Below are 18,073 nucleotides of genomic sequence, written 5' to 3'. Positions count from 1 at the left end.
GGAAATTCATCTTCTTGAATATGGTTTAGGACTTTGAATTAGACTTTTGATAAATTATAGTTATGGATCTTAATGTTGACTAAATCCTTTGTCCTTTTCAACATTTAATATATATGATTATCTACATTATTAGTGTTGAAAGTTTTTACTCTTTTATTGCAGCAAAAAGCAAATAGAACCTTGCTAAAACAAAGAAATCAATTCCTTTGTTCAGTTCTGATCTGTAATTTAAACTAACAAATTGGCTTATAAACAGTTTGAAGAAGTTTGAAAACAAGATACATAGAGTTGTAGTAAGAAGTAGAAAATCTGGTGTACCGTCCTTAACGTATTTTGTTGTTCTCATTAAATTTTGGTGAATTAAATAGTGAATGAATCTATAGTTTTTCTTAAAAGAGAGACTCCGTGTTCTGTCATACTGATAGAGATTAGTGGCATACGTACTACTGCTTTCAGAAGTTGTTTGACTTAGGCTCTAGTCTCTAAGTTATAATATTCTCATGTATTTGTTAAGCTTAGTTCTTTTTTCTCAACTCAGTGTCACAACTAAAAACTGAGTAAGAAAAAAAGCCATATTTCTCCCAGTACTGTACTGAAGAGAAAATATATCCACATTGTTTCTATTGCTTTAAGTTGATCTGAAAGTTAATTGGACTGGTTAATAGACACTGGGATTTTGACCACAGTCACTAACTCCATATATTAACGTCTGTTTGCAGAGTTATTAGTTCTACAGTGGAAGTTAATGAGTTTATACGTAGTGAAATTAAAGTTAAGTCAAGAACTTTTAATATTAGGAGTTAGGATATCAATAATATCAGCAATAAGACATCGGTGTATAGATTGTACTACCCTTTTACCTAGGATGAATAAGTTACTGAATGTGTAGAATTCTTTATGTACACACTGTCCTTAGTGAATATCTAAATGTAGTACCTGTTATTCTATAGATAAAGACCCAGAGTCTGAGAAGAGACCTTGCATAGTGGCAAGAATATGAGCTAGGAGGGCAGGCATGGGTCTGTATCTTAGTTTATTCATTCAGTAGCCAAATGACTTTGGGCTACTCACTTAATTTCTCTGAAATTTATATTTCCCATGCCTTAAATTAGGGATAAATATTTACATCTTAGGTTTTTTTTTTTTTTAATATTTTATTTATTTGACAGAGAGAGACACACCGAGAGAGGGAACACAAGCAGGGGGAGTGGGAGAGGGAGAAGCAGGCTTCCCGTGGAGCAGGGAGCCCGATGTGGGGCTCGATGTGGGGCTCGATCCCAGGACTCTGGGATCATGACCTGAGCCGAAGGCAGACGCTTAACGACTGAGCCACCCAGGCGCCCCCATCTTAGGTTTGTTTTGAGGAAGAAATGAGATGCAATGTGTGTACTTGAAAGAAACCTGGTGATCAATACATATTAGGGCTTTTTCCTTTCACTTTTTTGTTTCTTCCTGAGTTTGGTTCAGTATAATTAATGCTTTTATACATGGTTAATTTAGCCACCTAACGAAAAACTTAGACTGACAGCATGCTCTTTAAATGTAAATGGAAGCAGTCTGGATATTAAAGATTTATTAGAAGTACTTTTACAAATACTTCTCAGTTGGCTGCATAATAGGCACTTAGTATATATTTATTGATAACATGTTTATATTTGCTTCATGGTCAGAAGATGGCCTGATAATAATGTCCATTTATTTCTTTAGATGTGGAAGATCTTTATGAACCAGTGTCAGTGCCATTCTCATACCCCAATGGACTCAGTGAAAACACATCTGTTGTTGAGAAGTTGAAACATATGGAAGCCAGGGCACTGTCTGCTGAAGCTGCATTAGCTAGAGTGCGTGAGGATCTGCAAAGAATGAAGTAATTTATCAATCTTAAAGAAAATTAGTTATTTAGATCCCAAAAGTAACACCACTAATAATAAGGTGGAACATGGTAAAACTTTTCATGTACTGGAAAGCACAATGTAGGTATTTAATTTTAAATTTATTTTAAGTTAATGATATGCAACATTTTTATATGTTATATAGTTGATTAACATAAAATTTTGTGGTTTTACCTGTTCTCACATACTTCTTTTAATTACTTTTGTACTAATGGTTATTGTTCTGGGAGTGTTGTCCTCTTGAGTGCTTTTGTTCTTTGCCTTCCTTTGAATTACTCTGTATCTAATAGATTTTTCCATTTACTTTTTTTCTACGAGGCTTTTAAAGGGGAGTAATTAATATTTTTTAGGGTTGGGGACAATACAGTGTTGAAATTTTTGTTTTTAAAGAATCAAAGTATAATTACATAGTATTTAGTTAGAAAACCAGATACATAGGATGGTTGTCTCCAGTGAGTAAATTAGCCTTCTTCTGGCTTACTGCTTCACAGAATTTAATGTGCATATGAATCACCTGAGAATTTGTTAAACTGTACATTCTGATTCAGAGGTCTGAAATAGGGCCTGAGATTCTGCATTTCTACCAAGTATAGCTTTAGCTGTTGGATTTGTAAGTTGGTTGCCATTCCCTCAGTGCCCATTTGATGGTTTGCCAGAAGGTCCAGCAGGGAACATAGTATAGCTGATTGTGGTTCCCTTTCCCCATTTTGAGATTTTATGCTGGTTAATCTGGTAAACAACAACTCTGCTATCTGCCTCTTTGCATTTCTCCCCCATGTATACATTATAGATTCTTAATATGTTGTGATCAGAGAGGGAATTGAGCTTTAGAGCAGCAGTGGGTGGTCGTGTTGTATGTAAATAATTCTCAATTTGGGTCAACTTTTTGTCTGTATAACCCTTCCATGAAATACGGTTTCAAAGAATATTAATAGTGTTGAAATATACCACATTGATCAGCTGCTAAAATAAGATTTTAGAACAATAGAAATAATAAAGTTGAATAAAGATAATGTGCTTTTGTTCAGTTGAAAGATACAAACAGCTATAATCTTCAGTTGGCAATGTTTTCGTGGTTTGCAGAGGGAATGTTTACATATGGGTTTAAATATGCTGTTGCGTAAGGTCCAGCAGGGGGAGCCTTCAGTTCCTTAAGATAGAATGTTGTGTTGGAAGGCTCATCACACTGCATACCCCACTCCCTCCCCTTTCCTCTCCCTCAACCTCTAGCCTTTCCTCTTTTCATGGTCCAATAAACCTGTCTCAAGGGTGTATTTCAAATTGATTACAGACAATTTGCTCAGGATTTTGTGATGAACGCAGATGTCAGAACCTGCTCGTCATCTGCCATTGCAGACCTCCAGGAAGATGAGGATGGTGTTTATTTCAGCTCATACGGGCATTATGGGATACATGAAGAAATGCTGAAGGTTAGAAAAGAGCACAAATGCACCAAATCCATACTAAAGGAAAAACAGAATAAAACAAGTTCTTAATATATATGCTGGGAGAACTGGGGGTTTTTTGGGTTTTTTTAGAACTGCTTTTTAAATCTCTTTGGTGCTTAATAGCACATCTTGGGTTGAAAAGACTGCAGGAGCATCACAGCCACTGTAAATTCCATTTAAGATCATTATTAATCTTTATTATGAAATCTTTACTTTTGCTTGAAATAGAACATTGGAAAAAACTGGTGCTGGTTTTCGTCTTCTTAAGAGCAACTATTAAATAGGAACAAATAAATTATACGTTTGCCTTTTAATGTACAGAGGGGATGATTAATTTTAGCGTTTTAAATAGCAATACTGACTTCAGTTTGGGCAAATAATTTTTTGGTACAAAGTTTAACTATAAATAATTCTCACAATTGTCATGGCATAACTTTTTTACATTTGAAATCATTGATATGTAGAATTTCCTAAATTGATCAAATCAGATTTTTAAATTTGGTTGGTTTTAATTTTTATAATGATAATGTCCATGTAAAATGTAAGTAGATTTTTAGCTATAACTAGTAATTATACATTTGATTATGTTATTATAGATTGTAAAATAGTAGGATCTAATTTTTTAATTCGGTAAAACTAAAAATATCTATAGTTGAACAAGTGTTGGAATGTAAAAAATTTATTGAAAATGTTAGATGTTCATCTCTGTGGATTTTAGATGCCCCTACCTTTTCTTGAAAACCAACAAAAAATTCGTTCCTAAATCCTTCCTCACAAGATTATTTTATTTTGGAAAGCCCTGAGACTGTGTTCCTGTGACACAGATGCGTTTAAAACAACTAGGGATATTTAATAACATGTATGTATTTTGTTGAGTCAGGTTAGCATTATCACAGAGTGGAGGTCTGCTGATTAATAGCAATTGTAATTACTTGGGGTGTTTTAAAGCAATGTCATGTTATTTCTCTACTAATGACATGTCACAGTTGGTTGTGCTTTTTCTTGTCACTTGGGTAATGGCATAGCATTATAAATAACAGTTATAAGTGATAAATTATTTTAAGTCCAGAATGAGTTTGTTTAAAAGAAATTGACTTACTCTGTTTTCTTTGTTAAAATTAATTTTATTGTGTCTAGAATTTTTTTTTTAAGGAGTTCACTTAAGCCCATGTTCGTCATTTTAAATCGCCCCATCAATTTAAATGCCATGAACCTTTAACGCCTTTGGTATGGAAATAGTGTGGGTTTTCAGACAGATAAGGTTACTGAGACTCCAAGTAGATAGTACATAAAAGTATCCTAGGTACAATCATTAGGGGAATCCAGTTTGACTACTTATTTCCAAATGTCTGTTCTGGACATTTGTGGCTGTATATCCATAACTAGAACATCTTCACACCTTGATGGTATAACCCTAAGTCCTTTTGACGTACATATGAATTTAAGAAGTTCCAGCTTGAAGTTTCCAGTGCTAACCTTTCCCTTTTAGAGAATCATTTAAGAATCCCTTTTAATATAATTTTCCATGCCTCACTTCCTGTTAGCTGTTACACAATGTAATTACCTCTCCTTGGTGATGACTTGATTAAGTGTTCATAGGAAAAAAGGATATATTCCGTGCAAAAAGAACTATTTATCCAATTTATATTTTGCCAACTTATATACTGCGGGTGAGTAGGAAATGTTCCGTATATCAAGCTGTTTCGTATCAAAAACAGTTCTTAGCTCACATAATCTGTTTAAGGTTGTGCTACTACCAGAATCTCACTTGATCTTTATAAATAATTTAAAATTGAGAAACCATGAATAGGGTTTATTTTTATGCTTAGAATTGGGCTTGCTTTTTATAGGGAGAGTATTTGGATTTTTGGTTACTTAGTCTCATATTTCAATGACACTATTTTGACATATGTTGTGATTATAATTATAAATAAAGGTACTTTGTGATCTTACTTTCTGGGGCTCAGATGAAGATAACATTTTTGAATTCTAGAGATACAGTTGATGGAAGGATGGATTACATGAACTTTCAGAATCCTTTGCCACTTTATCTTTCTGAAGAACAGTCATTGTTGACTAATGTTGTAAATCTGAGATGCATCACCCTCTTTTTTCCCAAGAAAAATATTGTTCATCCTGGTGAACATTTATCACAGATCATAATACCATTACATAATTTTTCTTTACTGCATTCTTCTCATTGTATCTCCAGCCAACTCATGCATTCCTTCCACCTTCATGAGCCTATCATTTAAAACATACTGTTATTTATATATGTAAAATTTGTAGTATATACTTTACTGTAGTCTCATTCTTCAATTTTTTTTTTAACATTTGTAGGAATAATTCCATGGCACTTTACTAGTCTTAAAAAATTATTTTGCTTCTTAGTATTAGAGCTCTGATTTTATTTTTCTTTTGTGTTTCTTAGTTTTAATAGGCTGGTGAAAAAGATAATTTTTAAGATTTCTATCCCCTTGTTTTGTATTGAAGTGTTAGTGTTTTCTTAGAATACATTTTTAGAAGTGGTTATGAGTGCTAGTCTTTATTTGCTTGCATTTTCATGTTTAGTGGTTTTTCTTTCAAAACTTCAGTTATTAAGTTGAAGCTCTGCTATGTCCAAGGCACTCTGTTTGGTATACTTTGGATTTTATTGCCCCAGAGTGAGCATGTGAATGAAAGCAGATGGATCTGTAGAAAGAGCCCAGATAAAGGACTGTAGTTGAGGGAGCAGCGGTGCATGGATTTAGGACAGGAGCAGTGGTGAGGCAGTGTGATTGGCGAGAGCTTTCCAAGTGACTGCCTCCTAGACTGATGTTCACCCAGCAGAAATCACTGGTTGTAATATGAGTATAAAAATGACAAGTGTATGGAATCGTATATATTTTTTTAAAAGACTTTTAAAATTGATTAGTTAATATGTGTAAATTTATTTAAACATTAAATTCTTTTAGTAAGTCTTAAAATAATTTCAGGGAAAGGTTTAATAAACCTTATTTAAAATTTTGTGTATAAAGCAATTAGAAATAATTCCATCAGAAAACATGGAATTAATTCTGCTATTCCCCGTTTTTATATCCTGTAATTAAGTAAAACAACTTGGCTTTTAATTTAATACCTTTATGTGTTTTTTTGCCCTAAAATTGTTTTTTGAAGGGTATAGATTGCATAAATTTTGATATCATAGCATTTGCTGTAATATTTCTTTTTACCTAGTGTGAAACCCAAAACTGGAATTCCTAATCTATTTTTATCGTGCTCATTTTATTTTCTTGACAGCAGAGGCCCTTACTGCTTAATTTGCTGGCTGTATATGTCTCAACTGAAGTAATTTAAAAGGGAATCGGCTCTATTCTTGAACTAAAATAAATGTTTGCATTCGATGCCTGTCTCAGTCACAGGTCATGTGAGACTCCAGAGTGTAGAAGTCTCAAATGTGAGCTGCAGGGCTCAAATGATTTACCTTTGGGATTATAGGCTTTTAAGCATAATTTCTTACTACAGACATTTCTAGAAACAAAACAGGATTATAAATCAGATAGGTGCTGATCAGTGACTTTCTTAGAAAAACCATACTCCGTGTCGCTTCATTTTTATATGTAACTGTAGCTTTTACATTCACCTGTTTTGGTTATTTTTCTCCCGTGTTTTAACATAGCATTTTAACATTTAACACAGTAGACTCCCTTTACTACAGGTTGTCAGGCTCTAGATTCCAGGCCCTATTTGAAGGAGCAAAACATCATGTTCAGCTTCTATTAGCTTTAATTATCAGTTGAAGTCTTGAAATGATAACGCGTGTCAAGACAAAAATGTGTACATCTTTAAGAATTTAGACCTTATCTGACTTTCAGTAATTTTCTTTGTGTGTTGTTGGCATTTCTATTTCTTCTTGTTTTTTTTTAGGACAAAAAAAATAAGCTTAGCTTTCCAAGCAAACTAGCAATATGTGATAAAATAACAAATAACTTCCTAGAAATTTTTATATTTTCAGTCTATCCTATAAACAATGCTTTTCTCTCTCTACTCTAGGACAAAGTACGAACAGAAAGTTACCGAGATTTTATATACCAAAATCCACATATCTTCAAAGACAAGGTGAGTAGCATAGGCTATATAGAATTGTACATTTCATGTGGATCTTGGGCAGTAGAAGTCCTCTCTTGGGTCTCATTGTGCTAGCAGTTGATTTAGTGTACTCTGGTTTTATTTCATGGAAGACTTTTATGATGCTTCTCTGTGGTGCAGAATCCTGATAGCAGAAATGCTGATTGGTGCTGCCATTCAGTGTATAGATTTTTTAAATTGAAATTCATTAATTACAGTGACATGGTTTAGTTAAACTTTGCTTATCCAGATTATTTTGCTTAAACCATACTGTTGATTTACTGTGATTCCTATGAATTTCAAATGTATCAGATAAGCCCTGTACCAAAGCATACTTTTAGTGATTACTCTGGTGTGTGTTAACTAGTTAAAAATAATTTTAAGAAGTTATTATTAATAAGTAGGGTCAAATATTGTAAGGTAGAACTTAGGTTCTTTCTTTTAAGACCTCATTTACCCCTTTATGAGACACTTTGTATTTTACAGTTAGTCTTAATATCATTTCAGGGTATTTCAAAGATGAAATTTCACACTGTGTGTGTGTGTGTGTCTGTGTGTTTGTGTTTGATATTTGTGTCATTTTTCTTTCCTCCCTTATGAATTGTTTTCATTTTTTCTTCTTCACTTCCTCCTTCCCTCCCATTCTACGTTGGCATGTTTACCTAAAAGTTCAGATTTTCTGTTTGTTCTTTCTTATTGGAAATTAGTCCACTAATTTAGTCAAAGATATTATCATTTCTGCCACATGTATACCTCTGGGAATTTTTCCCCACCCTTTCCAGTTCAAGAATATATATACTGACAACATACCAGGTTTTTATAATTCCCCTTTCACCTTCATTTTAAAAGATAGTTCTCCAAGGTTATTTCATAAGTTTTACATGATATTGCAGCAGTGACTAACAATCTTTATATTTTAAAAAATTTCTTTTCCTGATTTGTGTATTGTTTGGAATATAATACAGATTGGCTTTTCATTTTCCTTATCTGTTTCCCAAGAGCTGTGTTTCACTTGTGACTTAGCTGAGTTAGACAGTTGAAATTTATATGGTACTCTGATATCTTCGCCAAAGCATTACCTAACATGAAAGGTTTATGATAATATGTATTTCTTTGTATTTACTGATCCCCTGTTATAGACAAATAGGTGATTTCATTTTTAAAATCTTACTTTTTATCAGTTCTTTGTACTTAGCTTTTTTGTGTGCTTTTTATATGTTTTACAGCAGAGACTAAGAATTTTTTTATGTTTGGTTTTTATAATTATACCCAAATGCTGGAACAATTTTTTTAATATGTCTAAAAAACCACTTTGTTTCCCAAGAAGCAAATATGTTACTATTAAAAATTTTGCTTTATATTTATAGTTGGAGTGTACCCAGATTTTTTTTTATTTTTTCATTAATATGTTGTAGAGAAATTAAGCATGTACTGGCCTGGACATCATTAGTCCTGCCTGGCTTATCAGGAACGAGATATATAATAATTTTAGACAAGTGGGTGGATCTCTTTGGGCCTCATCTGTAAAATGAAATCATTTTAACCCCTTCTGGTTTGAAAATTTTATGATTATTTTAAATTGTAAAAGCAATGGTTTTGAGCCATCTTTTCATAATACTTTTTAATGCAAATACTATAAGAATTTGTTAAGTGAAAGTAAGTTAGAAGTATCTTTTCCAGTATGCTTCTGAATAGACTCTTGTCTTATATAAAAATATACTGAAAAGGTACAAATACTTATAATTAGAAGATTAATCATTGAGAAATTAAGTAATTCTGAATATTTCTATGTATATGGAATGCATCTTAGTGGATTCGTAGACATACACAGTCCTTTCTGCTTCTAGTTTTTAATTTGTAACGGTATTATAGAAATGTTACGTATATATGTTATGCATTTTCAGACAAAATACATGCCCATGGAAAATACATAATGTTTCAGTTATTTTGTGCTTTACTTACTGCTCTTACTGAAGACATTAAATCTGCCGAAGTCAGAAAACAGCTTATAAATAATTTGGGAGTATTTTTCCTTAGCAGTTTCTCTAAAATGCTTTCATTTAAATTAATCAGTGTGTAATTAGTTTTGCTTAGCACTTATGGCTTCTCAAAAATATACTGCAATGTAAAATATTATACCTATCAATTTTTAATTCCTTAAACACTTTCAGGGTTTAATTTCTGTAATTAACAATATTAAATAATCTAGCACTTTCATATTTTTAAATGATTTGGGATACTTTATTATACTATGGCTACAGATTTAGAAAATTTACTACCATGTATTTAAGTAGCATTTGATAGTTTATATATTGCTTTCAAACATGTTATGTCGTTGTCACTATATAGTATACCTATAACGAGGCCGGGCAGGTATTTATCTCCTTTTGCACATGTAGATATTTGAGACCAAGAGGTTAATTGACTTGCCCTAAAACAGGCAACTAAACCAAAAACAAACACTTTCCTCCTAGTCTAGTGCCCTTAACCTTGTGCCACTGCACTTGAAACACGATTATGTTAAAATAGAATGAATAATTAGGGTGGGATGCATTCGTTGTATTTTAATTGACATTATTTTTCATATTTAGGTCATACGATTTTTGTGTGCCATGATAAAATATGTTCATAAAATTATCTTTTTTAAATGTATGAAATAACTTGTTTTCCTTTGTTTTATTGCCATTGTTTTTGTTTGCTTTTATCTCCATTTGGTAGACAAACTTTATACGATACTAGCTTCTATATCATATTATGTAGTACATAGTAGAGATTTATTTTTCAAAAAGATGCTTATAATGAAAAATGTGTTTCTTCCTTCCTTCTCTTCCTCCATCCCTCCCTTCTTGCCTTCTTTCCTTTATTCCTCTCTTAGTATTGTTTGAATTCACAAACCTCCTGTGGAGGCCATATGGTTTCTCAGATTTAATTTAATTTGGGTGGCATTTAATCATGTTTTCACGCACTCATAATTAATTTCTATTTGTAGTCCAGTGAAGAAATTCACAGTTAGGTGCCTTCACTATGCTTTTGATTATTATCTACAGTTAAATTGATTCACTTTTTTTCTTTTCCTTTTTTTTCCCTTAGAAAAAGGAATCAAATTCCTTCATTTTATAAAATAATGTTAGTTTATTCTGTCATTTTTACCTTCCTTTGATTCTATCAAGTTTTAAGTTTTAGTTTATTACCTAATTTTGAGTAGGTGTAATAAATAATTAATATATAATTAAAAATATTTTTAAAAATATAGCTTTAGAAGCACATTGGCCTATGTTTGCATGTTAGCTTTACAAATTACCAGCTTTATGATCCTGGACCTGTTCCCTTCCCTCTCTGAAGCTCTCTCATTTGCAGAATGAGGATTAAGTAAGACTTTTTTTTTTTTTTTTTAAAGATTTTATTTATTTATTTGAGAGAGAGCACATGAGAGGGGGGAGGGTCAGAGGGAGAAGCAGACTCCCTGCTGAGCAGGGAGCCAGATGTGGGACTCGATCCCAGGACTCCAGGATCATGACCTGAGCCGAAGGCAGTTGCTTAACCAACTGAGCCACCCAGGCGCCCCATAAGTAAGACTTTTATATATATACACACACACACACACACACACACATATGCGTATGTATATAAATTATGTGTGTGTGTATATAGGGTTACAAAAGAACACATACTTTAATTGGAGTATATGATATATATCCCTCTGTACTCAGCTTTCTTCATTCAGCAACTTTTCTTAGAGATGATTCCTTAATTAACATTCTTTTAATGGTTTATATGTCCAATGTAAGAATGTCCATAAGTTTTCATTTTTAATACTAGAAACAATTCATATAAAAATATAAAATATTTAAATTTGTTTTTAATATATGTGAGAGTACAATAATAAGTTAAATTCCTAGCAGTAGACTTCCTGGGTCAAAAAAGGTTATTTATACCTTGGATGGTGTTAGTGCTGCCAGCCTGTCTTTCCATAAACGGTGTGTGATTATTGATATTCCCAGTCACCATTGCCAAATACTCTAGTATCAAACTTCTAAATTCCACACTGACTTTTTATTTTTAATTTTTAAATTTTGCAAATATCCTATTTCAGTGTAAGTTTCTGGGAATTTATCACTTACGATTGTGTTATATATTTTTCCACTTTTATTTTATGCCATATAATATTTCAAACTAATGTACTATAAGTGCATATGGTATCTATTATAGTATTTTCTTGCTGTTATGGTTAACACATTTTATTTGTAACTTAAGAAAATGATTTAATTTTGTTTGCAATGTCGTATAGTTTCCACCTTAAAATCCTTAACTTTTTTGTATGTTAAAGTAGTTATGTTAAAATGTGCTGACTCAACTCTAGACGGGGCACATGTACAGGAAATAGATTCTCCCTCTGAAAGCATATATAGGGCCTTGTCCTTCTTGGAAGGGCACAAGTTAGGAGACACAGAGTAGTAACCTTTTGACAACTTTATTTCTTCAACAAAAATCAGGTTGTTTAGATTTTCTCTCTTTTGGAGTCAGTTCTAGTAAATTATGTTTCCAAGATATAATGGAATGAAGCACTCCACTTGTAACAGTAAACAATACAGAGATAAAATGCATACGAACAAACTTAAATAATGTGCAGGGCTTATATGAAAAAACTTTTTTTAAAAATCTGAAGAACAGGGGCGCCTGGGTGGCTCAGTCGCTTAAGCAACTGCCTTCGGCTCGGGTCGTGATCTCAGGGTCCTGGGATCGAGCCCCACATCGGGCTCCCTGCTCTGCGGGAAGCTGCTTCTCACTCTCCCACTCCCCTGCTTGTGTTCCCTCTCTCTCTGTCAAATAAATAAATAAAATCTTTAAAAAAAAAAAAATAAAAAATAAAAAAATAAAAATCTGAAGAACATGATAGATGATTTAAACAGTTTGAAAGACTGTGTTCTTGAGTAGGAAAACTCAAATTATCCATTTTCCCTAAATTAACTTAGAATTTTAGCTTAATCCCCATAAAAATACCAAGACTTTTTTTTAAAAACCTAGACAAGTTTATTCTCTTATTTTATGAAAAAATAAATATATAAAATTTTCCAGAAACACTGTGAAAAAAATTTTGCAGTGAGGGTGTACCAGCCTTACTAGATACTAAAACATTCTGTAAAGCTTCTGTAATTAGAATAATTACTGGCACATGATGATGTAAACTAATGGAGCAGAATAAAAATCCAAAATATATACAGAAATTTTCCTTAATGCTCAAGGTCCCTGTCTTAGTCCATTCGGGTTGCTGTAACAAAAATACCATGAACTTAGGGGCGCCTGAGTGGTTCAGTCAGTTAAGCGTCTGCCTTCAGCTTAGGTCGTGATGCCGGGGTCCTGGGATTGAGCCCCTCATTGGGCTTCTTGCTCAGCAAGGGAGCCTGCTTCTCCTCTCTCTCTGCCCCTGCTCATGTGTGCTCTCTCTCTCGCTCACTCTCTCTCTCAAATAAATAAATAAAATCTATAAAAAAAAATACCATGAACTTAGTGGCTTATAAACAACAGAAATCTGTTTGTCACAGTTATAGAGGCTGGGAGGTCCAAGATCATGGCACTGGCTAATTCCGGCGAAGGCCTGCTTTGTGGTTCATAGAAATGCCTTCTTCCTCCAGAGAGGAATCTGTGTGGGGCCACTTTTAGAAGGGTACTAATTCCATTCATGAGGGCTTTGCCCTTACAACCTAATTACCTCCCCAAAACCCTCATTTCTAATACCATCACTTTTGGTTAGGATTTCAACCTACAAATTTTGGAGGGACACAAATACTCAGATCGTAACAGTCACATATCAAATTAGTAGGGGAAACACAGACTGTTTATAGCATGTTGGAACAGTTGATTAGCCATCTGAACAGAAGTACAGTTGAAACCATACCTCTTAGTATATACTATGATAAAAACAAACTTAATGAAACCATAAATGAACTAGAAGGAAATATATGAGGATGAAATAGGGAAGAAGATGGGGAGGGTCAGTCTAATTATGATCAAAATCCAGAAGGAAGCCATAGAAGACATGACTGATGAGATTTACTGTAAGTAAAGAATTTCTACATTGCAAAAGTCACTGTAAGCTGAATCAAAAGACAAAAATACATGCTGAGAGAAACATTCCAAGTTATATTATAGAGGTCTAATCTACTTCGCTTACAAAAAACTGTTATTTGACAAGATTTATAAGAAAATTTTGATTAGAAATTTGATAAGAAAAAACAACTGGAAAATAGGATATTAAGTACATAGTTTACAAAAAAAAAGAACCACAGATGGCTCTGCAACATAAGGAATGATGCTAAACCTCATGACAATGGAATTGCATGTTTTAACTAGACCAATATATCATTATTTTGTACTTGCAAGATTGGCAAAAAGCCAAAAGTTTCATTATATGTTCCATAGGCTAGCCTCAACTGTAAGGCCATCAGCACTTAAAACATTGCTGGTTGGATTGTCCTATGGAAGATAATTTATTTGATTATGTCTGCCACGATTACAAGTATGTATATTCTCTCTGACACAATGTTTTCACTTTTAGGAATATAATCTATAGATTTATTCATGTGTGAATGGGGTTGGGTATAAGGTTATTTATAGCTTTGATTATCATAGTAAAATTTCAGAAACTACCTAAATGTCCATCAGTAAAGAACTAGATCAGTAGATTCTGGTACAGCCATAGTATGGAATCCTATACAACTGTATGAGAGAAAGAAGTTCTGTAAATTGATACAGGAAGATCTCTACATTACATTGTTAAATACAAAAAGCAGTGTGTAGCGAGGGCAGTGGGTATGTTTCCATTTGTGTAGAAAGGGGAAGGAAAAAAATGTATGGTGTTATATTTGCATAGAACGTCTCTTGAAGGATAAATAAGAAATACAGTTTTTGGTGTGTAAACTATGTGACTATATTACCTAGTTGAAGAATAAAATAATTCTTGAACTATTTAATAAATTCTTAATTCTAGTTCTATTTTTCTTACAGTAGCTTCCCATTACTCAGAATAAAATCCAAAAGTTCTATGGGATTTGGCCCTTCTTAACCCCTGACCTCACCTCCAAGCAACCTTTTCTCACCCAGCTTAGCCACATTGGTGTTGCTGTGCCTTGCCTTTAATATCGTCCATGGCCAGAAGACACTCCTCCAGATCTCTGCATGGCGTGCTCCTTTATTGCCTTCAGTTCTGTGCTCACATGTGTCAGAAACATATTCACAGACCTATTTAAGATTCTGAAAAGATGTATCCCCTCTTCCCTGCTCTAACCTCTACTCTGATGCTTGATTTTTCTTTATAACACTACTACCTGACATTATTTTGTATTGTTTATTCATTGGTCTTCTCCACAAGATGGTAAGCTTCATTAAGACAGGAACTTGGTCTTGTTTGGCTGTATCCCATCTCTGTGATCAGTGCCTGCTCTTAACTGTGAATATTTACAGGAGAATACTGAAATCATTTCATATTTTGGGATAAGTGCATAGGATTTAGACCATCAATAATGAAAGACTTAAGGCACTACAGTTTTCAATAATTTCACAGAATAGTATATATCTCTTTGTACTTTGCTTAATGTGTGTCCTCAGCAATTTGTTTTTGTTTTTTATTGACAAGCAGGTTTCACTATACTATCCTGGAAATAACATGCAGTTCTTGATTTAGAAATAATTGCTTTTTACCTGTTCCCAATATCATCTTAAACTTTGGTTCTTACTACCTTCACCAATGGTAATGAGTATCATTTTTATTTATTTTTATTTTTTAAAGATTTTATTTATTTATTTGAGAGACAGATATAGTGAGAGAGCACAAGCTGGGAGGAGAGGGAGAAGCAGGCTCCCTGCTGAACAGGGAACCTGTTTCGGGGCTCGATCCAAGGACCCTGGGATCATGACCTGAGCTGAAGGCAGATGCTTAACCAGCTGAGCCACCCAGGTGCCCCAAGTATCATTTTTAAAACTTACATTTTGAAGTTCTGGAAGCCAATTTATTTTTATTGTACCTGTATTGTTTAAATGAGTTGAATATTTAATTTTGGAAATGGAGGGGATATGACAATATTCTACATGTAGGATTCCTTTATAAGCATTTTTTAGTTGTATTGGATCAGGCTATCCTGCTTAAGTTATTTCCTGCCTTTCAAACTTGAGAAAGTTCATTTCTGCTAAAATTTAGAATTACTAAGCCTAAATTAGAGCATGCAGACAGTAGGGAAATTAGAAACAGAATACTTCCCTATTAAATCTGTGGAAATTGCTTATTTCATATAAAACATCTCTTAATTTATATTGTTGCATCTGATTGTAGCAGAATATGGCCAAACATGCTATTGAGAATATGAAACAACTGGCTTAGTCAGTAGAGCACAAGACTCTTGATCTTGGGGTCGTAGTTCAAGCCCCACGCTGGGCATAGAACTTATGTACAGCCCTCAAAAAAAGAATTTAAAACAACCCATTGTAATGATACCTTCAGTTTCTTCAAATAGAAATTACTACCATCGTCGATCTGTAAAATTTTAAAATTTCGTGGTCTGTTCCTTGCCAGTAATGTCAAAATATATGAATAGAACTTAAAATACTAGACCTTCTCAGTAACATCTGTTTTTTTATTACACCAGGTAGTTCTGGATGTTGGTTGTGGAACTGGAATTCTCTCTATGTTTGCAGCTAAAGCTGGGGCAAAGAAGGTTCTTGGAGTTGATCAGTCTGAAATACTTTACCAAGCAATGGATATCATAAGGTAGATGTATTTTAAGGCTTGACTTAAGATAATTTTTAAATATGATGATTTGACAGGTCTTCTTGTCCTTAATAGCTATCTAGTGCAGACTCAAGATGTGTCTTTTAGTAAAAATTCATTCCAGAATAATAAGATTTTAGGTTAGATTGAGCTAGGCATGTTTGAGCTATAAACAATCTTTTCACAGTTCTCATTGATGAGAATTATTTTTATATAATTTCCTATCTTTCCAGTTATGGCTATAAATATGCTAATTATAATAATACAAAATTAGAAATCGTTGGCATATAGGGTAATATTGTTAGAAGACTCAACAAAACTGAATATTTATTTCAGTAATGTTTCCTTTAGCAAATAACAATCAGACTAAAGACTAAGGGTTATTTTTTTTTCTTTTTTACAACACTAACCTTTGTGCCTCCTTCAAATTAAAATAAGTAAATTCCGAAATGACTATAAACAAAGCAGAGTGGATTTAGTTTATCCCCTAAAACTTAATTTTATTCTCTAAAAGTATCTCCTCTCTTTGAGGAATTAAGTTAGGTTAATCGATCAAGGATTGACTTTACAATTGGCTTATGTCGCAGCAAGGCCTTTTATTTGAACTACAGCTTATAGAACTAGATTTCTTTAGCTGTATACTTAACAAAGCACCTTAGACTTGGAACTTAGGAGTAATTTTCAGAGTAAATAACTAATAGGAACTTCTCAGCAATTCTCTTCCCCACGGCCTCCCCCTGCTTTGTTGAGATATAATTGACACATCACATTGTGTAAGTTTAAGATAATACAATGTATTGCTTCGATACCTTTGTTTATTATAAAATGACTACCACCATAACATTAGCTAACACCTCCATTGCATCATGTAATTACCATTTCTTTTTGTGTTGAAAACATTTAAGATCTACTCTCTTAGCAACCTTCAAGTATATAAATACAATATTACTAACTATAATCACCTGCATACATTAAATCCCCAACAAGAGTTCTTAAATGTCCTCCCATTGATACTTATGTTCTGTTCTTAAAATTGGTTAATATTAATTATTTTTAATAGTATTAAATTTAAATATAGTTATGTAAGATGTTTAAACTTTTAGATATTATCGCATAATGTAGAAGTGTAGTGTTGTGGTTCAAAGTGCAAGGTTTGAGTCAGGATTGGTTTGAAACCTCACTCCTACTTACCACTTATTTGAACTTCAGTTAAATTATGTCTAACCTCTTTGACACCTGCTATTTCATTGTCAAAATAAAAATAATAATGAATACCTCATATGATTATGAGCAAGGTAAGTTACAAGTAAGATACACATATAAATTTCTTTGGCATATTGCTTGGCACGTAATAGTTACTCAAAAGTTAACTACTATTAACAAGTACCAAATTAATGTTAATGAAAAAATTACGTTGATCTTGCTTAGATTTTTCATAGTTCTGGGTTTGTGGTTATTATTTTCATACTGGAGAAAATGGTGTATGTGTTGCATGTATATAGGCAACTCTGTAATCTAGTGAAGTTTTTCCTAGTTCTTAGGATACCAGTAAGGACATCATCATCATTTTGGGGTTTCCGTAAAGAGCACCCTCACTTGCTTGTGCATTGCCATCCAAACAAATATGAGAACCAGTGCTCTAAACAAGAGATTGTTTTAGAAGAATTATCAAAGACTTATTGTTGATAGGAAGATTATGATAAGATATTTCTATTTGAAGCTCTAATCTTATAAAAGACCATGTACATTTATGTATTAATTTTTATTTTTGGTTTCTACAAAGTGAGACTAGATGTGCTCTCATTTTAATTCCTTTATGGAAGAAAAGGATAGTGATAACACTCATTTTACTTTGTATTGTTTTG

At 33.1% G+C, this 18,073-nt stretch overlaps 1 protein-coding gene across 1 annotated transcript in view; it reads left to right on the top strand.

Annotated features, from left to right (window-relative positions):
• PRMT3 (protein arginine methyltransferase 3) overlaps positions 1–18,073 on the top strand; it is a 139,571-nt gene that overhangs the window by 10,134 nt on the left and 111,364 nt on the right. Inside the window, exons 6-9 of the mRNA XM_006737621.3 lie at positions 1,708–1,867; positions 3,184–3,322; positions 7,373–7,438; positions 16,087–16,208. Of these exons, the coding sequence (XP_006737684.1) occupies positions 1,708–1,867; positions 3,184–3,322; positions 7,373–7,438; positions 16,087–16,208 (487 nt within the window). The remainder of the gene's footprint in view (positions 1–1,707; positions 1,868–3,183; positions 3,323–7,372; positions 7,439–16,086; positions 16,209–18,073) is intronic.

The sequence above is a fragment of the Leptonychotes weddellii genome, chromosome 11 (genome assembly GCF_054177405.1).
Source record: "Leptonychotes weddellii isolate Sample4059 chromosome 11, ASM5417740v2, whole genome shotgun sequence".
Taxonomy (NCBI): domain Eukaryota; kingdom Metazoa; phylum Chordata; class Mammalia; order Carnivora; family Phocidae; genus Leptonychotes; species Leptonychotes weddellii.
Note: the sequence above shows the minus strand (reverse complement) of the source record. Positions and strands in the feature narration are given on the sequence as shown.